Source organism: Chiroxiphia lanceolata, chromosome 5, assembly GCF_009829145.1.
Source record: "Chiroxiphia lanceolata isolate bChiLan1 chromosome 5, bChiLan1.pri, whole genome shotgun sequence".
NCBI lineage: Eukaryota > Metazoa > Chordata > Aves > Passeriformes > Pipridae > Chiroxiphia > Chiroxiphia lanceolata.
In genome coordinates, this window is record NC_045641.1 from 39,880,452 (window position 1) to 39,903,527 (window position 23,076).

Sequence of the window (23,076 nt, forward strand, 5' to 3'; positions counted from 1 at the left end):
TTAATGGAGAACTGACATTTCCGGGTTTAATATCTTGCAATCTATGACTTGCATACAGTTCTTTTTGAAGGACTATGGCCAGTCTTTCATTTTCTATCTCACAGATCATAGCAAATATTATTATTCTTGCATGCTCATCAGTAACTCTACATCATACATAATATTTAAGAGATTGACAAAATAACAAGATTGACAAAAATACTTTTCTGTACCTTATCTGAGCATGATTTATAATGTTGGTGCTCTACAGTTCAAAGTTTTTAACCTCTCTGTCATCTAAAATTCCAATAGCAAGGAATTTTACTCCAAGAACAATACCGTTGTTGAAAGATGAAACCATTTCTCCTCTCTCTCTCCCCCTCCATCTCCCCTTGTCTCCCCTTAGCCCCCCACATCTACCTCCCCAGACTTCCATATTTCTGGCCACATTTAAGGAGAAATTCGTAAACTGCTAATTGTTCTCTCAGTTTCTTATTCTTTTCAGTTTTCTTTTTTTTTTTTTTTAACTTCCACCATCATTTTATAAATCTGAGTGATTCAGTGAATAATTAACTTGCATTTTTTAGCCTCCAGTCAAAAGTTGCAGTTGCTTTTTAGTATTTATGTTGACCAGAGATGAAACTTTTGTGAATCACTCCAATCCTCACTTCTCAGCATATATTCTCTCACTTTTGGTGTATCTGTGCTTATGAGATGTAGACCTGAGCGTAAAGCAGAAATACATCTTTCCTTTAGGATGCATCTTTGGTGATGAAAGTTTTGTGAGCAATCTTAAGTTGCATTCACTGGGGCTTTTTGTTTCACCTGCTTGCCTGGCTAGCTTACTCACTAGATGAATGGAGGAGTACTGTAGTTGTTTGGTCCCTTCCACTAGCAGAGTTTCCAGAGTATGATTTTTTTCTGTGGAAGGCTTGGTATGGTCACTACAACAGAATTACTACAGTGTCATTAGAGCAGAACACAACTCACTTTGAGCTACAATCATCAGTGCGTAGATGAAATCCATTTCCAGTCTCCTTTTGGACCCAGGTAAATTCTGTATGTGCTTCTTGCTGGCCAAAAGCAAGATGACAAGATGTACCTGAGACTGAATCCGCGGAGATGGAGGCCACGGCTTTTTCCTTGAGCATTATGTCTACGATTACAATTACAGAAATAATTCCAGAGATGGGAGTTTCCTAACTAGCAGTGAGGGAGTTGAAAGTGGTACGTTATTGCTGCTTGATTGGCTGCATGCATTTGCCTACAACAGAACAGAATTAGCAGGTATTGCAATTTCCACTGACACTGATAGAGGCAACTAAATCTGGGAACCCTTCACTGTGCCTTTCTCCACTTGTGGTTGACCTTGAGTTCAAACCTCTTTGTCTTAGCTAAAGACTTTGTCATAAAATTCTAACTGAAGCAATTCCCTGTACAATTACCATCATGTGGGGTTTATAACTTGCTGTCGATGCCACCAGCATAGAACATGCCACTGCTGCTTCACAGTGGTGTGGCTGGCAACGGGCAGACAGCATCTGATCTTCCCATTAGGCGCTTAATATTGGGTGCTACTGAAATTACTTCTGGTTGCCTGGAATCTAGTTATTTTACCTTTGTTTTTCCATATCTTCTTCATTAACTGTGAAAATTAACCAGAGGATCTCTTGTTGATGAGTAGAGCCTGGGCTTCAAAACTGGCAGCAGCTCATTTTTGTGGGAGTGCCCCGAGGTCTGTAGCTGACATCCCCTGTCTGTAAATGCCCAGCCTAGAATTAGATAGCAGTGGATTATGCTGAAAATGTTTTTACTCATTCGGACTTTCACATTAATCAGTCAGGCCTAACATTAATTTCCTGTGATGTTTTAGAGCAGGCAAGTTTTCAATGATATGTGGGTCATTTGTATTAATTTTGATTACTCTGATTTTTTTGCTTGTACTTGTTGTATAGAAAATAGATACAGCTATTACAAGTCTGTGACACAAACTAAGAGCTGCAGTTCTTCCACAGCACGTATCTGTAACCCATGATTTCTTTCTTGTCATAGTACAATTGTATATGGCAATACACCAAAGCTCTCAAAAAAACCCCACTTGTAACTTCACGAGCCATCCGAATTTGTGCATGCTCTCTCATCCTCTTTTTTTTTTTACAATGAGAACCAATCTGTGTCATTACAATTTGATATAGCAAATGTTTCTGTAGATATAGAATCATAATTTTCTATATAAGCTTTAAATTATTAAATCATTTAAAATCTCTTAAAAGACATGATTATTTCTCCTGAATGCCTGTTAGTGATACTAAACTATTAGTTGATTTCTTAATGAAGAACTCTCTGCTTTTAGTTTAATTCATCAGCCTGAAGGAAAATATACACATTTATAGTGTATTGAAAGTTGCAGCTTTTATTATTAAAAGCATAAAATCCAAAAATTAGTATCTTCTGATACATTATAATTGTAAATGAGAACAGATTTTAATTAATATCTGCTAGATTTTCTGCAGCAATCATATGTTCCAGAATAACTTGGTTTCCTGCTTGGGTTTCATCTGTAGAGTTCCGGAATACCAGTCACATTCTATAAGAATTTAAAGCTCTTTCTGTTTATATGTTCCCGGTCATGAAAAATAGCTGTTAGTCAGCCCTTCAGGCATAATCACTGCATGTAAAGCTGTGACCATCTTGTGTATAAACATTGGGACATGCTCCTTAGACTTTTTAGCCCACCTGTTCATTGATTCCTTGGGTTTGTTGCCATAAGGCACCACTATATGAGCTTTTATGAGTCACTGAGGATGACATATCTTTAAATATGATCTATTTTAGTTGCATTGAGCCTAGACTAGCTAACATTAAAATTTCGTTTCTGAAAAAAAAATCCCATTTCAAAAAAACCTTTTGCTTAGAAATAGTGCTATTTCCTATCAAATCAGGCGTTTGTCTAAATTAGGTGATGTTGTCTGCCCTAAATCTGAAGGACTCCTAGATCTTTAAGAATCATTTTAAAGAACTTCCTATAATCAAGCTCAGTCTAGGAAACAGGCATCCTGGAGATAGTAATGTTCTCCCAGTACCAAGCTGGGAGGAAGTGGGCACAAGGAAACCCCCTTACAAGCTTGAAAGTTAGACCTTGCTTGGCTTTGGAGCAAAAATCTAGAAAGTGTCTGATTCTTAGCCCCTGGCATTTTGTCCTGGCTGCCTGGCCATTGACTGCAAATTCTGAAAGCTCAGATCTCCTCATGGCATCCTGACTTCCAAAAAAATTCAAAAATTCTGAGTGAGACCTTACTGGCAAAGGGTACAAAGAGAAGGTTGCTGACAGGAGACCCACATTTGTTTAGAGGCAGCTTTGCACCAGCACTAGAAAACTCTTAGAAGGTCTTCAAACCCAAAGAGTTTGAAAGTTTCTAATTTTAAGACATAAATAGATGAAGAAAATAACATGTCCCTTATAGCTTCAGCAAGTACTCCAACTGTTTTAAAAATGTGTACTTTATTTGTTATTGGATGTTACTGGATTCTACTCCAAGACGTTGATTCTTGTTGCACCCTTCTTCAATAGGTTGAAGCCATTTAATACATGATGCTTCCTCTTCTCTACGGTACTTATGCATTGCAATCAAGTCACTTCCAATCCTCTTTTCAGAAAGCTGCAGAAATTAATCTTTTATGTTTTTTGCAATCAGGCTTTTTCTACTTTTTTCCAATAAGAGTTGTGACTTTTTACCTACTTCGTAGTTTTCTGCATCTTAAAAAAAAAAAAAAAATGTACGCAAGAACTGTGTGCAATATACTTTATTTCTTTGCCAGGCAGGCAAAGTCACCGTCTGCTTCTGATCATGTCTACTATTGAATGTTTTGCACAGGATTACACTAGCAGTTTGGGATCTGTAGCTTATTACCCTATAACCTCAGCAGGAGACATCATCTTGTAAGATACATTTCCTGATTCAGGAGATACTTAGAGTCTTGGGTTCTTTATTTTAGAATGTAGAATTTTTGCTTTTGGCTGTATAAAAATGTCCTCTGTGTGACTGGTTACAGCTAAGTGATTAAGCACTTTCTCTCTGACCAACCTGTTGCATTATTATTTACTGTTCTGATAGTACTTATTACCTCCGTACAATCCTAAACATCCACTGGTCAGATTTTGTGACCAATACATCTGTTCTAGAACAAGCAGCAGTCACAAGTATTGAGGCCATGTTGCTGAGAACACAGCTGCGCTGGGCAGGGCACGTCTCCAGGATGAAGGACCACTGCCTCCCTAAGATCTTGCTTTATGGTGAACTTGCCACCGGCTGCCACATGAGAGGAGCCCCCAAGAGAAGATACAAGGACTCCCTGAAACAACATCTCAGCCTGGGCCATATTGATCAACATAACTGGTCTACTCTGGCCTCCAATCGGGAGGCCTGGAGACACACCATCTATAACGCAGCTGTCTCCTTCGAGAACACACGCAGGATCACTCTCGAGGAGAAAAGGCAACGCAGAAAGAACCATGTCTTGCAGAATACACCATCTAAGAAGTCTTTCTGTTGTGCTTTCTGCAATCGGACGTGTCTATCTCATATTGGCCTCATAAGCCACCAGCGTGCCTGTAACAAATGTGGATAGAGCCCTCCCAAATCTTCGTTTGCGAAGCCCAGCCATGTGAGTGAGAGTGAGACAGTACTTATATCACCTGCTTACTTTATCAGTAAAAGTTCTTCCCCATCTATAAAAACAGCAGTAGACTTTGAAGAGAAAAAAGAAAAAAAATGTGCATGTTCCCTTCATCAAACAAATTTACAATGTTATCAAAGATGAATCTGGTTTTAGTTGAAAAGACCTTTTTTCCATAAAACAATGTGACTTCACATTCATTATATTTTATATCCTTTAAATCAGCATTAATACAAACTTTTATGAGTTCTTCTTTGTTTTCATCTGGGTTTGATAAAAGGCAAATGGCTGATAGATACCACCTTCATCCCATTTGGCCTTTTTCTGAGTAAGAGAGGCATAACTTTAGCACTGTTTCAGTCTTCTGAAATTTCCCTTGTGGTCTAAGATTTATTAAAAATGAACATCATTGAGCCAGAGATTTTATGATAAGTGCAGTCTTCTTTCCTAGATTTTATAGATAACTGCAGTGACTTCTTTTTACTGAAGAGATTAATGAAATTGTGTGGTACTGATTGCTATGATGACCTTTGATGAGCTGCCTTGTCCTCCTAAAGAATGTGCTAAGAGAGTTTGTCGAAGTGAAATAGTCAGAAGAAGTGGAGTAATTAAAGAGGGGTTTGCCACTATGTATTTATCCAAAAACTTGAATATATTTCAGTAGTTTCATAAAAATTTGAATGCTTAGTTTAAGAAGTGGATATTAGCCTGGTGAGTCAATTGATTTGAATATATAGTGCTAGTTCAAAGGACCTCATTCTTGAACTGAGCACAAATATTTAATGTACTGAACTTAAGACATATAACACAAGGCATTGTACAAGGAGGCATATATTAGTTTCTTCATTTCAACCCAAGACAAAAATACTGAAATTATCTGAGAGAGTATTTTACATATTTCTGATTTCCCTCAAACTAGGGAGCACTAGAACAGGATTTTCTCTGAGCTTTTCTGAGGTTTTCAGCTTGCCTCTTTTCCAGTTGCATATCATTTACCGCATCTCATATTTTTAGGCAGTTTTGATGCTCTGGAAAAATCTCCAGTACAAAAAATAGTAGAAGAGGACAACATGAGCAGTGAAAATCAATGATACATAAAAGGACTTTAAATCCTGCCTGTGCTTGTAGCACAGAAGCAATGAATGGGAAAAAAAAAAGATGACATTGACTTGAGTGAAATTATACATGAAGGAAAATCTTGTTCACCTTGATAAATTACAGGCAGAGAACTGTCTTATTATAAGTTTTCACCTATCAGCTGTTAACTTAGACCAGCTGTTTTAGTGTGTTGTTTTCTCATTAGCAAATACAGTTCCTTTTCATCTTGCTGTGCAGTCCCCTGGTTTGCAGCCCTTTCAGGTCACTGCTGTGGCTGCTGTACAGTGAAGATCCTTGTTTGTCTGTGTGGCTGAGTTGTTTTTGTGTGAAAATAAAGGCACAGGCTTCTTTTGGCACAAAATTGTGTCGCATGCTACCCTGGAAGCTGGAGAGCATGATAAGAAGGTTCCTGTAAATTCAATGCCTTAAAGAGGATAGATACTCAGATTCTTGCCTTGTTCAGGGAAACCCTTGAGCACATGGCAGGTCATCACATGGTCTGTTTGGCCTGCCTCTAACTAGATTGAAAGTTTCCAGTTTTAAAACAATGACTTTACATACTGCCTCTTGGCCGGTTGGCAATTTTAGGAGATTTTGCAGGAGGCTGATGTATTTTGTGGGATTTGCAATTGAGGTCATGGAAGGAAGCTGAAGGTGCTACTAGGGGTTATTATGGAAGAACTTAAAAGCTGAACTGGTGTTACAGCAAGCAGGAGATGAGAAAAAACAGGACATAAATCAACAGGAGCTGAGTGAACCAAGCTGTAAGAACACTGCAAAAAGAACCATTTATTTATAACATAGCTGGAATTAGTATGAGGTGCAAGGTCTTTATGTCTTAGTAATTTGTTACAGTTTCAGGAAAGGGAAGAAGATGGCTGGCTGTGAAGATAATCCATAAATTCCACTGAATTCTTTGTGGTTCTTGCAGAACAAATAGAAATGTATTGTATGGCTTCAGTAATGGGGGCACTGGTTTTGCCTGATAGTCTTTCCCTGGGGTTGTTGAATTTCAGCAGTATTTACCAGCAGCCATAGGTGATTACTTGTTCCATCATACCAATCATTCCCACCTACTGGTTTGTTTAAATCTGTTTGTTCTGTATTTCATTAGTCAATGATTTATGGTCAGCGTAGCAAGGACTATGTTCATGACAGTTTTTTAGCACAATATCACATCCAGCCCTACATCTTAAAAGTAAGAAATTGCTAATTGATTTGATTCTTAATTACGGTTCTCTGCTGTCTACTGATACTGTATGCTGTAATTCCAGTCCATAATCTAAAGCTCTGAATTCAATCACTTTTGGAAACTAAAACACTCTTGATAGTAGATACTACATTAACTGAGCATTAAGGTGCTCATACTTACTACCGGAGATGTTTTCAAGTCAAGCAAGGGTACTGTATTGTGGCTTCCTATACCCTATCGCAGGAGGACAGCAACTTTCTGTAGAGTGACGGCACTGTATATATAATAATATAATAATTATGGGAAAGTGTCATGATTTGACTTCTCACAATGTCTGATAAGCCAAAAAAAAATCTTTCAGATGTATTACATTTCCTTTCAGTGTTGTACTTAGACTACTCACTAGAAGACTAGCCTTATTACATCCTGTATTTAATAAGTTTTCCATGCTGTCAAAAGTAATAATATTAATGTACCATTCAGTTAAATTAATTCTGTTTTGTGCACTGGCCTGCGTAGATGTGAGTGACATTTAGAAATATGATCAGGCAGGAGCTCAGGAGAAGCCAAGTGGCAATATAGAGGGAGATGCAATCGCTAAAGCAGAGCAGCAGCCAGCTGCAAGCATTTGGGAGTAGGCAAAGAGTTGCAGGAAACCAAACTGTGATGTTCAGCCATGTATGATTATTTTAATTCATTCCTCCCTTTCTCATTTATTTAAGTAATTAATTTTCTTCTTGTTTACTTAAGAACTTGATATGTTTGGTAGCATGGTCTTTTGTCTGGAAATCAAAGAGTGTGTTTCTGCTAATCTTTGATTTCAACTGCCTTTGGCCACAGCATTTCTCATTTTTCAAGAAGCAGCTGATTGTAATGCTTTTAAACTGATGACCGTGAAGTGTCATTTTCTACTACTAATAACAGTGTTTTCTCTTTCCATTTCCTCTGCTTTGTAGAAAGCAGTAATCGAAGTGCTTTCTCTAAACAGTTAAAATGTTATGAGAGGACTAAAAGGAGGAAGCCAACAAAATCTAGCTCGTTAATTTTTTAATAACATTGGCTGGTTCAGATTATTGCCCACTTGCTTTCAAGTCCAATTTACCGTTTTGTTGGAGAATATTACGTAGTTATGGCAGTTTAAAGAAATGCAATCTATTACTTATATATATATATTGCAATAAGAGGACAGAGATTTATCTTGAATTTCTGTGTCAAGTAGTGCTGTTTGGAGGGGGACTGGGGGAGAAGAAGGAAAAAAAAAAGCAGATTTTTTCGTTGTTGTTGTTCCAAAGAAAGATCTTGCTAGGTCTGTTCCCTATAAGAAAGGGTAAACAGTAGTGCTAGCATACAGAAGTTGTATCACAAAAGAGTCAGAGAGTAGGACTGTAGTAGGGAAATCTGTCAAAAGAAATATGCAATTAAACCATTTTTTTGGGATCTTCCTCACTCCTACTTTAAAGTTTGACTGTATCTCTACAGATATCACCTCCCAGTACCTTTAAGAAATTCATTTCATTCGAAAGATTATTCCCTGTCTGCCCTAGAACTTCTCCCTTTAAAACTTGCCTCATGGATTTTTGCTTCTGTTTCTGTTCTGTGTTCCCCTAGTATCAGTCTCCTTTACATCTCTTCTTTAGTCTGTTTTCCCTGCTAGTCCCTTTTTTACAGGATCCAAAATGAGCTCTCTAGACCCTGCCTCAAGAACTCTCTGTTTCTTCCAAGGTCTCCTGCTGTAACCTATTTCACTTTGCTGCTTAATTTACTAGTTACATGGCTTGTAACCGAACAGTTTACATTATCAGGAGCTTCCTTTTATGGCCAATTTTGTATATTTGAAGAGGGTATCATCTATGTAGACACTACTGAAAGAAAAAGTAAAAGCAAACAGGAGAGACTTTTGATCACAGACATTCTGTACTTCTGTTTTGTAAGACAAATGGGTTATTCCCAAAATAAAGACTGATCCTTGAATAAGGAACCATGCAGGACACTTGATTGTTCAAATTTTCATATGGTTTTAAAATATTTTCTTCAAAAGTGCAGTAGGTACAATCAGAAAGAGGGTTCTACCTTCTCTCCAGAGGCTTTTAGCAACGTGGCTTCTATATTCATTTTAGACAGCAAAGGATTGTCAGATTAATGTTTTAGTTGTTAAAGGCCTTAAGTTTATATTGACTGGACTTCTAGATAACATTTTGTGAGTCTGAAATAGCTACTTCTGCAATCAGCCTTTTGACTGAAAAGGTCAGGAGGTCTCTGCCTCTCCTGTTTGGTGTCAGTACTTTATCCCAAAAGTAGTGCCAAGACTTTGGGGTACAGTGATACTGGGTGTGTATACATATTCATGTGATAGTCTCTAAAAGTGCTGTAATAATGGGCTGACACGTTAGCTTCAGCTTTTCTTTCTCTTTCCAGTTCTTCCTTATCTTTCCCTGCTATTTCTAGCCTGCTTCTGCAAACGGAGTTTTAAGAGCCTCTTAGTCCCTTCCCACTCCTTTGCCTAATTGTGGCAGAATCATCTTCATATTGTGGGCTCATCTGTCCCCTGATTTGCCAGCATAGAAAAAAAAGATTCTTTCTTTACCGATTATACCTATTGCAAGTTTGAAATTTTCTGCTTTCTTCTTTAACCGTGTATTTATCAAAAATGCAATGCCTTTGAAGCATTGGTTCAACTGGTACTGTTGAACAGCTGTGGTAGAAATAAAATGTCAGTTTTAAAGAAAAAAAAAAAAGGGAGCAGTATTTCCTTTTCCCAGTGTGTCCCCTATTTATTCTATGGGGCATGGGGGAGCAATACTTTCCTAATTGTAGATCCCAACTATGTGTATGAATTTCTAATTCTGCCCACTTGCTATCATGGCTTAATTGAAGTTGTGACCAGTCTATGTCACAATTTTATGTCACAATTACTGCATCCATGTGATTCTGTAATTAGTATTATTTTGACCCTTTTTGAGGCTTAGTGTGTTCATACCTTACATGCCAAGAAAAGGAATTTATTGGATTTGAGATCTCCCTGTGTAGACAGAATGTGATGGCCTCAAAACTGTCTGAAGCCCGTCAGTGTGGGAATTGGGATTAGAGATTCTGTCATTACAGTTAACGTGGGCTTCCTGAATTTAACTTATAACCCACCTTTATGCTGTCCCTGTTTTCTTTACAGGGTTTTAAAACATTTCAGTTGCTGTGAAAACTATACAGCTTCCATTGTAAATATTTATTAGCGTAAGATGGTATTATTTTGAGTCTTTGTCCATAAACCACATCATATTGTTTTTCTCTCAGGCTTATGCAAATATTCACTATCAAAATCGGGTACTAAAGTTGGAAACCCCCTTCACTCTGTGTCCTTCCTATACTGATTGATTTGGAGTCATAGATCCAATTAGGAAAAAGCATATGGTGCTGTGGCTTGGTATTTTGGTATTGTTTTACCAAGAGAGTTGCAAGCATCAACTTTCTCATAATATCTTCCACAAAAATGTGGAGAATGTTTATATTAATAAGATAGATATCTCTGTTAGACATTCTGCAGTACAAACGAGAGTAATCTACATAATAGCATTTTTCTCTGTAGCTTATTAGGAGAGTATACTGTCAAGGCAAAAATGACTACTGACAAATAGAAGAAACACTGAACAGGTAGGAGCCACTTAAGAATCATCTCTAAAAAGTCCAGGTTCTCAACAGGACTTCAAATAGCCTTTCCTAAGCTGAAGAAGTGTTAACAGCACTGTCTGTGTCATTTATGTTCTGCTCCATTGGATCCTCTTTAAATGTAATGAAGTTATGAAGTGCTTAGCTGGAGAGAATCTTTTGATTGGTGTTTAGGCATTATACATGAATAGGTTAATGTCTATGAACCTCCCAGTTGGAAGTTTCTAACATTAACTTACAGTTTCCATCAGAGATCAAAGTAATTTACTAATATAAATTATTTATATATAGGGCTGAAAGAAATTAATAATAACAATAAGGCACCTCCATGGGATAATCACCATACCAGCAGCACTCATCTGTAGCGTGTAGCCCTGCAGGGGTTTGTAATTATCTCCTGCAAACCACACCTCTAGTGATTGCTATTTGTTGCTTCATTGCAGTGCTACCACTTGCAGTATTTCACCTGACAAATACTTTTTAAATTAAAAAAAAAAAAAAAAAGTGTGGCAGTCTTGCAAAGAGAAAAGGTTACAAGTAACAGAAGTATTGAGAACTGCAGTTAATACAGATTTTAATACCAACAGGAAAGGTACTAGAATTGATTCTGGAGGCACTTAATTAGGTGCCTGTGCTTTGTCTTCAGATTATTCACTGGAATGAGGCTATCATCTGCTGCCATTTCCCATGGTTTGCTGGTGATCTATGGAAAACTGGCTGTTTACATGAGGCTGGCTTTTTCTCTGTGCTTCCTGCAGCTAAAATTCCATTAGAAGATACTAAAAAGGCATTAAACTCTCTCTTAAAATTACTCTTCTGTGTAGACAATTGCAGTATTTGCAGAGAAGCATAACATGATTACAGATGGAGAAAGGCTGGTGAGAGGTGATGGTCTCCGTGGCAATAACTGTGTGTAAAGTACCTTCTCCAGCCTCTGCTGAAGCCCTCACATCAGAAAAAATAATCCTAACATCATTTTATGCTACTAAATGCAATCTAACAAACAAACAAAAACCAAAAAGAAAAATTTTAAAATATCCACTCAAAGGAACAATTAGAAGCATGGTATCGATTTAAAAGGGAATACAAGTTCCCATGCTGCTACGACTAAAGCTCCACCTAGAGAATCTACCGGTAAGAACAGAACCCTTGAATATTGGGTGGTATGAGAGTACAAAGGCCTCCAAGATGGGGCGACTGAAATGAGCTTTCGTCATCTTTCAGTCTCACTCAGAGCCTCATGAATCAACCAGGTGAATTTAAACCAAGGCTACCATGTAATAAAGCAGCGACCACAGAAAACACAGGGCAGCTGGTGAGCTGTGATCATGATAACACAAATCAATAAGCAATTGATTTCTTCCATTCTGAGCAACCTGCAAGTGATAGATCAACTTCACCAAATGTCAGGTGAACAGGAGTGTGTTTTGCTGTCACCGTGCCACTGCAGGCTGAGTTCAAGCCAGGCATGAGCTATGCAGATTGCATGGCTGAAGTCTGTATTTTCATAATCTGAATCTGTGCTGGGATTTGTAACAGTATATGAAGTCAGGGAGGAATACTAAATTATTCCATAGCAGCACAGTCCATGTTGTGAAAGACATCTTAGGTTATTCTAGATATGAGCTAAAAATGTAAATTTTATGCTATTTGTATCAGTTCTTTTGAGCAAGGCAATAATGTCATTCTAGCCCTTCTAGGCTAGATAGTGCTCCCCAGCTACCCACTTTACAACCTAAAGAGTCCTAATCTACTTACCTATTCCTTTTGCAGAAACTGTGTCGTATCTTTGATCATTCCTGCTGGGTTTTTTTTGTAATCTTTCCCAATTCTAATGTATCCTTTTTGAGGTGGGTAGGGCACTGTAAGTTTTCAAAATACTGGCACACATCCATTCTGAGAGCGTTTTTATTCAATAGGCATGTTTAACATCATGAGCCATTTTATTGTGTCCTGTCTGAGCATTTTTTAACTACACATAACTGTGTTTTTCCTGTATGTTTCCTCACCCCTGGTGATCACTGAGCTGATGTCTGGCAGGGAACTATCTATTGCAATCCCTGAGTTTCAGTCCCAACCTGTAATAATCAGTTTAGAGTCTGTCACTTTTTTTAAGTAAAGTCCTTTGCACATGGACTGTCTATTCCCTAGGAAATACTCACTACATCCATTGTGAGCCATTTGCTTTCCGTAGTGTCCTCCAACTTTTTAGGTAAGGTTCTGACTTTGCCTCTTTCCCCTTGGCTCTTTGAACCATGTAAATTACCATATTATTCTTGCATTTGTCGTACAGGGAAATGGTGCATAATTCCTGCAAAAAATTACCTGGTGTCTTAACAAAAAGCTTTAATACACCCCCTGAAATTTCAACAAACAACCTTCAGATTTATTCTAAGGAAATACTGGAACCAAAGAGATATAGTCATAGAAATGTATTTTATACTCCAGTGTCAGAATAAATTGTGAAAGTAGACATACCATAAGGACTACTGCCTTTGAAAGAGAAACATTGCTGTCTGAAATTCTGTATTGGACTGTTCAGTGTAATCTAATCCTTCTTGTCTCAAAAGCAGCCTTGTTAGCCTTGTAGAGATACAGTTGGGCTCGAAGGGAAGGAGGAGAGCATCTTGGATCATGGTAGTGATAATTTCTAAGCAGTATTCTCCTCCTCTCCTCCCTCCCCCCCCTCTCTTTCTCATATCTGCAAGTTCACATCTCTTATTCTTCCTTTTGAAACAAAGTTCCTGTAATTCTGAATATACTTCAGCCTTTCTCTCTTTGCCAGGACTGCTAGGAAGGTGCTAAGCAATGAAAATACATAAAATAGTAAAAGGCTGGATTTGGCAGGATCCCAGAGGATAGGCTGCAAAGCAAAACCAAATCCTTCCAGCCATTCCTTATGAAAGGAGGGATGTACTGTGTCCTTTTGTGGTCTATATCTACCTTTTTTTTTTTTACAGCAGATAGGAGACAAGTATTTTTTTATACTGAATATTTTGTGCTTTGTGGGTTTTTATACTTTTTGCTTTTTTGACAAAGTGGGATGAGAGACCCCATGGTACTGTTTCATGGGAAACAGCCCAGTAGTTGTGTTAGTTGATTTCCATTGAAAAACAACCTGGGGAAAACAAAACAATCCTGACTTGATTTTAAGAACAACAGTATTTGTGGAACCCTGATTGTCAGAGGTGAAATGCTGAGCAGTATTACTTACTTTGCAGCCAGCACCTAACTTCCTTTGTTTCCATACAGAATAGTTGCTACAACGGACTTGAGGTTATCAAGGATTTAATCTGGACAATCTGTTCATTTGATTGTTTTCTTTAACAGTATGAGTTGGAGATGTAATCCTGTTAATTTTCTATGGGGCTTTCAAAATTGCATTTTTAAAAGGTACAAAAAATTAATAAAATATTACATCGTGTCTTGTTTGCTTTCACAGCAAGAAAAGCTGGGTGATATCTGCTTCTCCCTCCGCTATGTGCCTACTGCTGGCAAACTGACTGTTGTCATTCTGGAGGCAAAGAACCTGAAGAAGATGGATGTCGGTGGACTATCAGGTATGTGTGTGAAAATCCTCTTGTAGATTTTGCAGGCTTGTAAAGGCAGAAAATGAACTAATTTTCTATTGGAGATCTATCTATTGGTTAAGAAGGTAAGGACTCTTTTTCCCTGTCTGAAAAATGCGGTTTGTGTTTCCTTGAAAGTTAGGGCATGGTTGAGTATATCAGAACTCATTCTAGCTTAAAAAGAAAAAGAATATCAGAATACATTGCGTTCCATTCCAAGACAAGGTCTGAAGAGTTAAATGATCAGATGACAGTGCAAGCTCTCTGTACTTTTCTTCTCTCCTGTTGCCTGGAGATAAATACGGACTATTCAGGCAAGAGAAAAAAATCTGACTACAATTCCTATTGTCTGTTTAATCTCACAAAATGTGAGCATTTCCCTGCAATGTTACTGATAATACATAATGGAGGAACTCGCCACAGGTCACCATGCTGACTGCTGTTTTAGGTGCTAGGAAAATTGTTTCTACATTTGAAGGGCTCCGTTGCAATTGTTTCCACGCACTGAGTTAGGAGTGCACTGTATCTGCATGCACATCAGAAATCAAAATGACAGTCTTGCACGTGGGGTAGTCAGTGAGGCTGATATATCCAACATGCTCAGTACCTACAAATAGTCCTCATATTCTTTCCATGTGGTAAGGCTGTACACACCGTGAGCGACATGATGTTTGCCATCTATAAGGAACAGGGCGCAGTCAGCACAGGTGGCATCAGGGCTGTGTCCCAGAGACCTGGTGGACCTCCGTGCAGGTTTCTGTTCTCTGGTAGATCTGGAATTTGGACACAAATTACTGTCTAAATTGCCAATTAATTGAGACTGAATTAAATAACAAAATGCTTTATAAGGTGAGGTCTTTCCCAGAAAATCTTACTTTGTATACCCTCTGTTTAGAAGAAACAGTTTCTGCCCACCATTGAGAATGATGCTATTTCCAGTACAGTTCTAGACCTGAAAATGTTTACAGCTGCCACTAGTACACAGATGATGTAATTGCTGATTTTGATTTAGCAAGTGACAAGGAAAAAAGTGGTTTGCTTTTATTTTTCTTATAATCTTAGACCAAAGTAAGAGTTATATGCAAAATAAATGGAGAAATGGGAACTTACTAAAAGCAAGCCTGAAGGTTTTATTTACCATTTTTGATGAACCATAACTGGAGGACCTTCACAAAGTGAGGGAAAACAAAGTGTTTTATCAGTAACCAGTTATGTTCTTGTGTTACTTGCTTCTAAATTCATCCACTGCAGAGCAACAGATGTAAAGTAAAAGACATCCAAATGCTGTTGTAGTCATTACCTCAGTAAAGTCTAGCTCTTGTCCAAAATGGACACTGGATTAGGACTCACCACTAGTAGTTTCCTTAACACTCATTCTGAACAAATTGCAAATTAATGTTCTTAAGCACATTTACTTCCTAATGGTTTCCTAACAAAAGATTAGATTCTGATAATGACAAAGTGGGGGAGGGTTGACTGAAGTATAGCTCTGAGAGCCAGAGCATCTATATTCTTTTCCAAACTTTGCAAGAAATGTGATAGATAATGGGTACTCAGCTTTCAAGAAACAAAACAGAGGGGCTGGGGAAGCACTAATGAACTGAAGAGTTTCTACAAACTTCAGATAAAAAATATAATGCATTGTGTTGGAAATAACTATGAGGAAATGAATGGGGCTTACTCTTCTCTACGTGGTTCAGCCCCATTCATTTCCTCATAGTTATTTCCAATACAATGCATTATATGCATTCTACTGAATGCAGAGAGAGGGCATTTAAATATATTTCTAGGGAGTGACAGGTTTTGTTCTCCTTTTTAGGGCCATGCCAAACTAGAAACATTGTGTTCTCTTGGAGACAAACAAACCCAATGGGATACCATGGTTGTAGCAGGAATTCAGAAGTCACTGACAGTGATAAATGGCAGTTAGTACAGTATTCCTGAGGCAGTAATTATAGATGAAATTATGTTGGTTTAAAGTAGATCCAGTATATTTCATTAGGGAATTTATCTTTTGAATAAATTATGCAGAAACAACTTTGGAAATCAAGCTGAGATTCTGTTGCCATTATTCACACTAAACCTACTTTCTAAGTAGTAATGAAGGTGACAGGATTTCATGTCAATTAGCAAATGCTTTCCCACTAGTTTTGTTATTTTCTCTAGATAATAAAATGGCTTTTCATTTTGCAAAACTGAAAGTTTTGCATGGTGGTGGAGGTGGGAAAATGTTAACAATCAAATGTGATCTCAAACTGAATGTTACCTATATATTCCACAGCACTTAACTGTCACCGAGGGAAAGCCATTAGCAAGAGGTGGAAATCATGTAGTTGACAGAGATGGGGGAAAATAATCTTAGAAGTTTGTCAAAAATAGGCAAAAAATATCTTTTTGAGTTTGGAATATGTGTTTTTATTATTTTCTCCTACTTTTGAGAAGATGCTGGAAAAGCAGAAGGCAGGTAAGGGCTCTGCTTTCTCTTGCTCCCAGCCTTTATGCCTCTCTGGGGAGTTTCCCTGCCTCACAGAGAGAAGGAGCAAGGCCCAGGCTCCTGGAGGAGGTCTGACATACTGCTGCCAAGCATTCACAGCACAGTGGTGGACAACTTTGTGGTTTCCTTCTGGCTGCTTCTCTCTGCATCTTGAGAATTACTGTTGCTAGTAAATATCTGCTATACCTTTGCACCTCAATGATGTGGGAGGTTTTAGCATTTATGTTATCTTTAGTCCCAACAGAAAGAACCAGTCACTGAGGCTCCATAGTCGTCTGAACCTCTATTTAGAAATTTATTGTATCCATAATTGTGGTCAATAGGGCTTAAATACATGCTTGATTTTTTTAACATGTATATTTACGTTGTACAGATAGAGAGCCCCATTACAAAAGCATTACATTATCCAGAGCAAGAGAAAGATCAAAGTAGCTTGAGAGCACTACCTTTCCTAGCATTTCTACAGGGTTTCTTCCTAGTCAGCATCTATACGATATTTAATGGTTACTGGAGCTGGGGGGAAAAAAAAAAAGACACCTCTATAAAAACTTTTATCGCCATCATTTCGAACTTTTCCATAATTTTTATTAGCAGTCAAAAGCCAAGCATAAATTGCTGTGGAAACAGACAATAAAAGACAACAAACTAATCATCAAATTCATTACACTTCTTGTAACAAAACCATACCACCCATCTGAGCAAAATACTCCCAGGTCTTAAACTTAATTGCAACATCAGGCTGTGACTAGAGCAAGCCTTGGCTCAAACACTGGAATTATTTAGCCTGAGCTCATCAAGTCACTGTGACAAGTGAAAATTATTACTTCTGGTGAGCATGGGCCTCTGGGAAGCAATTTTGCACATTCTAGAATGGCATTTTAATTATTTGAATTATATTTGAATGCATTTTTAATGAATCTGACATCTGGCAGGTGATAGGTAGGAATTTAAGCTATAAAGAGATTATTTTTATTTATCTGAATTTGGTGATCTTGGGTGGCTTTATAAGCATTGTTCACCCAAAATGTCTAAGAGACCTAGAAGTTTAGGTCTTACAGGGAGCTTAGACTCCTAAGTTACTCTCTTAGTTTTATTTTGTTTTTTATTTCATTTATTTCATTTGCAGAATTGGAATATTTCAAAACCAGTTTGCAGTTTAATCTCTCCAAACAGGCCATAGAGACATAATCCAGCTAATTCATCAATGAGGGCACAATGCATCTTACCAATACCGTTCAGTTTGCAAAGGTTGTCTGTTAGTTATGTGCTTTATTCAGGTTTACAATCCCTTCTGCTCCAGAAAGACAGCACAATCTATCTGCAGCTCCCCTATGAGATATTAATTTAAATCAAAGTGATACTGATTTCAGATACAGATTTAAATGAATATAAAACTTCTATCTAAATTCATTTTAATCCTATTTTGTATTAACTTATTTTTCAAAGAAAAATTGGTTGTTCAACCCTCAGTGCATCTCACTGTTACCTAAATGTGGCCTGTGTGACAAATATGGTGCTTCTTTTTATTACGCAGGAAAATTCCAAATACATATGTATACATTTGCACAGGCAGTTCTGTAGGTTTCCGTGTATTTAGTCATAGCCATTCAGTTTTGTTCCTAACATAAAAGAAAAACTTTCATTTCAACTTCCATCAACTTTTCCTGCTTTGATTAAACCAATATTTGAAATAAACTACCTGAATAAATTGAAAAGCAGTTTCACTCTGAACCTTCAGAAGAGGCTGAGACTGGCTCTTGAACAGACTGTTATGGGTGTTTAGCCACTCAGGCCATTCAGCTTAAGTGCCTTTTTTGGTTTTAGTTTGTTTTTTTTAAGAACTTCAGTGGCTCTGTGCATTTCTGGTGAAAGACTGTTTTGTATCAAGAAGTCATCTTTTAGTAGCTGACAATAAGTGTAAGCCTTAACACATCATCTTTTCAGGATTAATTTCAGTATGGCTTATTCTTCTAAAAATATTTGAAAGCTCATTTGTTCTCTTTGTATTGTTTTAATATGCTTCACTTTCAGTGAATCTGTTTACCAGGAATGTATCCTAGAAGCAAGCAATATACCTTCCTCTTATCTCCTCCCCACTGCTGCCTCTCATCACAGACCTAGAGTTTCAATGGGGAGGAGATGCCCTAGCTGGCATGGGCTAAGGTATTGCCTTAGGAACTGTTGCCAGGTAACAGATATTACAGCAGACCCTACATTGTACTATTTATTTGAAATTAATGCTTAGGAAGAACTGCAAGAAGAGGATTGTCATTGGATCCATGTGCTTTTCCTTTTACAGAAAGCTGCAGATACAGTTGTGGAGAAAAAGCAGCCATAATCAGGCCCATTATGTGTGAAAGCTAATCTCAATATTTATGAGTTATAAATAGAAAACACACAGCACTTCTTTGTATCTGCCAAGCAAATACTGTAAGTCAGAACCATCTCTGGGGACCAAATGGTACTCTAGCAGAAATACAGCTAGTTTTCTACAATTTTGAATATTGCATTCAAATTCAAAAGGCTTGGTTGGATGTCTTAGAAAAGAATTGAAAAAATAAAAATTATTTAGAGACCAGCTCTTTGAAGACAGAGTGAATGCTCATGAATTCTGCAGTCAGAGCATTCACTTTAATAACTTCATTAAAACATAAGAAAGCTTAAAAGCTGGCTAACACAAATGCAATATTACAGGAAGAGAAATACACAGTTAGTGCCATGATCTTGCTGTAAGCCATATTGTAAGCATAACTCAGTGAGTATTAAGGGGAAAGAAAACAGCCATATTAAAAGACAAAAGTAAAAAAAAACAAACAAGCACCACCACCATAATAGCTGCATTTGCAATTAACCTAATCCTAAGGAATCCAACAGAAATCAGTACCAACAAATATTTTAAAATCTCTACTTACTGTGAGGATTTCTACGTCATATAATATCTCAATCTCTTTACTTCTGTGCTGGCAGAACTTCCAACAGTAGGTGGCTGCAGCAATACATCTTTCTAATACTTGCAAAGTGGTCTCACACCATTGCAGTAAATTCACTGTGGGCTCCTACAGTGGTGAGGGCATCAGTCACTAAATCTCCATCACTTGAAAATCTTTCTCTCCTGCCCGAAAGAACATCTTTGTTGGTGGCATTTCTTTAAGACTGGGCAGTGAGTGGGGGGTCGTCTGAAATGGTCCTCTTTCAATAGATAAATAAGGTATTACGGAATATATTCCAGACTACAGTGTATTCATCGTAGAAGCCATGTTAAAGGATACATAGACTCTCATATTCCAGGGCATTTTAGAAAGACTTATGAGGAAATTGTTAGGTAATTGTCCATTTTGTAGTGAGTACACAGTTTCCACTGGATCATATGCTACAGGCTATTGCACACAACAATATTTTGTATTAGATGAACCATCAAATTTGGTGATTCGTACAAGGAAAGAGAGTCAAATTGCTGGTTTTGTTCTCCTGTGCTTAAAATGAGGAAAAAGAGACCATGCCTGCTGATTGCCAGTTAAGTTGTACAAAACCTGTAGGCATTGCTCTGAGAAACCTTAGGACAATCACTGTGCTGAAAAAGTACCTTGGCTCAAGAGCTATATGAACAGCTTCTTGATTTGAGAAAGGAAAGGTTATTTCATGTGTACATCTCCTTAATTGTAGACACTGACTAAAGGTCCAGGTGGTCAGCACCCAGCTGGTTGGACTCTGCCTGCCAAGTCACCATTTTCTGTCATTTCTGTTGATATCCCCCCACCTTCCCTTCCCCAAAACAAGGAGCAGGAAGAATTCTTATTCTTTTATTTGAATAGCCACATCTAAATAATGAATTTTGCATGTGTTTTTATGTATGTTTCTCCCTGATTAAATTATAGTAAGTTTTTATTAGATCATGCAGTCCCAAAGCAAATGTGAAAATGTATGTGTTAACCACCTCATTTTCTTATAAGTAATTAATGCTTTAGGTTTTCAAGTTCCTCAAGAATTCCATAGCAATGTGAGTGGCTGTAAAATGGATGTAGAAATACTGTAGATAGTCTGGAGTCCTTAGGGAAATTAGTCAGTTCTCTTACAAGTAAGTTTAATTTATTTTTTTACTCTCTGAAAATTGCAGCCTATATCATTTTTTTAATGACCTTGAAGAAAAAAAAAGTGAATTCAAAAAGAAAATGTACTTTTTTCATCTCTATAAATACAGTTTAGATAAGTGCTTAAATGTGCACAGAAAGTAAGGAAAGTATAAATGAGGCTATTTCCTTTTCATGACTGTAAAATCATGCAGTTTTTAAGATGGCATGATGAGCATTTTATTACACTGTTAGTGCAGTTGAGGTTTGATGAAATTCGTGGGACTGTCTGAAGAAATTGAAACAATTTTAAAATCAAGTTTTTACATTACTTTAAATCCCATATGCATCTTTTGTTTGTTTAATCCCATCTGGGTAGAAAGATAATTGGTTTTGTCTAGATCTTTATGTGGTTACTTGTTATAGACCTTCTGACTCTGTTTCCAATGTGTAACTCCTTTGTGTGCACGTCTCAGTGGAAAGAAACATTTCAGAAATTAGACCCTTGATCCTGAATTATTCCTAAAAGGAGCAAGGGTTGTATGCTAAGAAGGGAACTGCACATTTCCTCTAGTACACTGTTGTCTGTGACAACAAAAAAAGCACATACTTCAGCGTAAGGAGACGGATAAGAAAACAGTTGTTTCTAGTTCTTTCTTGGTATCATTACTTTACGTATATTCTTTATGGATGACAGTTGTTCAAATCTGTTCGCACATTTGGCAAGTGAAGCTTTCCACTGGCAGCTGCAAGATGCTATTCAGTAAAAATGAAAAGGAAGTTTTCCCCTTGCAATTCCAAAATTTATTTTCCAAAACCATTCTAACTAAAGGTGAAACTCGAGTCCTGCCCTCTCTTCTGTTGATGCAGTTCCCCATAAAAGTCCCATTACCCGCCTTGAGGTAACAGAAGACAAATATAATCTTGTTGCTGACTGAGATTCCAACATTCAGTTGTGAGATGCCAACATTCAGTTTTTCTCATTGTGCCTTTTGTCTGTCTCAGTAGAGTGATATGAATCTGAGTGGGATTCTCTTTCCAAATATTTTATCCCTCACTTTCACTTTACTTCCATGCTATCAATGAGGTAGAAAAGCCAGCATTTCAGCCCTGTTCTTTCCCCTTCAGCACAGGCCACGCTACCTTAGTCCCACCTTGTTCTGTTTGAGTCAGTAATGGGACGGGGGCAAGGTTGATTAATTGGAGATTAGCTGCCAACAGGGTAGAAAAGCAAAGCCCAGAAATGCCACTTTTCCCCTGTAAAGAAATTCATGTGTGGTAGAGGTGAGAATTATCTGTGTTTCCTTCCTGGCTATCATTTTTGTGCTTCTGTTATTAGCTGTGAAAGTCAACACAGTCCTGCCTTAATAAGGGTCTTCTTTATCATCACTAACGTGTCACTTCTGTAAAACTTTCAGATGTTTTGAAGGGGAAGATAAGTATGGGTATGAGTGAAAAATCTACACAAGGAACACCTTTATTTAGATGTCTAATTTCTTTAAGATAGCTAAAGTGCTAAACAGTTGTTTTAAAAAGCTAAAGATAAATCTGGTTTGTTTTTTTTTTTAATTCCTTTAACAATATGATTGGTTTTAAAGTAAAAACTGTGCGGTTTTTTTCTCCATTATACCAGTCTTGTTGATAAGTTGGAGCCAGCTGTGTTTCTCTCAACTGATGCATCTATCACCAACATAAGACAATAGTAAAACTGGTAGTCTGGAGAGAACAACTCCTGATGGTTTATAATTGTTAGTGCAGTAACTCTAGTACTCTTGTGTTTATTAAACTATCTTTTTTCTGTATTCTTGATGAATATGCTATTGCTCATTCCCCACATGAATTCTTTTCGTTTCTGCTGAGCTGTCTTCAAGTTTAGAAATAGCAACATTTTTTACTCTATTTAAATCAAAGTAATTTCTGTGCAGGGGCTTCTTGCTGCATCCCATCACATTAGATATTAATGAAATAATTACTGAACAGTAAAACTCTAGTTAGGGAAAGCCATTAATAAAACTCAGATCACATAGCATCTGTCTAGTCTGTGCAATGACAGACATAAACTTCTTTATTTGACTGCAAAGATCAAATGTTATGTAATGCAATTGACCAATGTGAAATGGGTAACATTTAGAGATTTTCTTACCAAACAGGCCTAAAAAGAAATCTGTCATAAAGAATTCCACCCACTGCAAAGCTCCATTGTTTTCTACCTCTTTTTTTTGAAGGCAGAAAGGAGGATTTCTAGGATCTGGTTTTGTGAACTATGTCACAATATAATCTCTGTCAGATTTCAGTTTGTCAAAAATCAAATAATGATAGAGATAGACATTATAGAGCTAT

The 23,076-nt window shown here is 37.4% G+C and overlaps 1 protein-coding gene across 3 annotated transcripts in view; it reads left to right on the forward strand.

Annotated features, from left to right (window-relative positions):
- SYT1 (synaptotagmin 1) overlaps nt 1–23,076 on the forward strand; it is a 348,639-nt gene that overhangs the window by 282,656 nt on the left and 42,907 nt on the right. For all 3 annotated transcript variants that reach the window (XM_032688530.1, XM_032688528.1, XM_032688529.1), the window contains one exon: nt 14,049–14,166. In XM_032688530.1, coding sequence (XP_032544421.1) covers nt 14,049–14,166 — 118 coding nt within the window. The remainder of the gene's footprint in view (nt 1–14,048; nt 14,167–23,076) is intronic.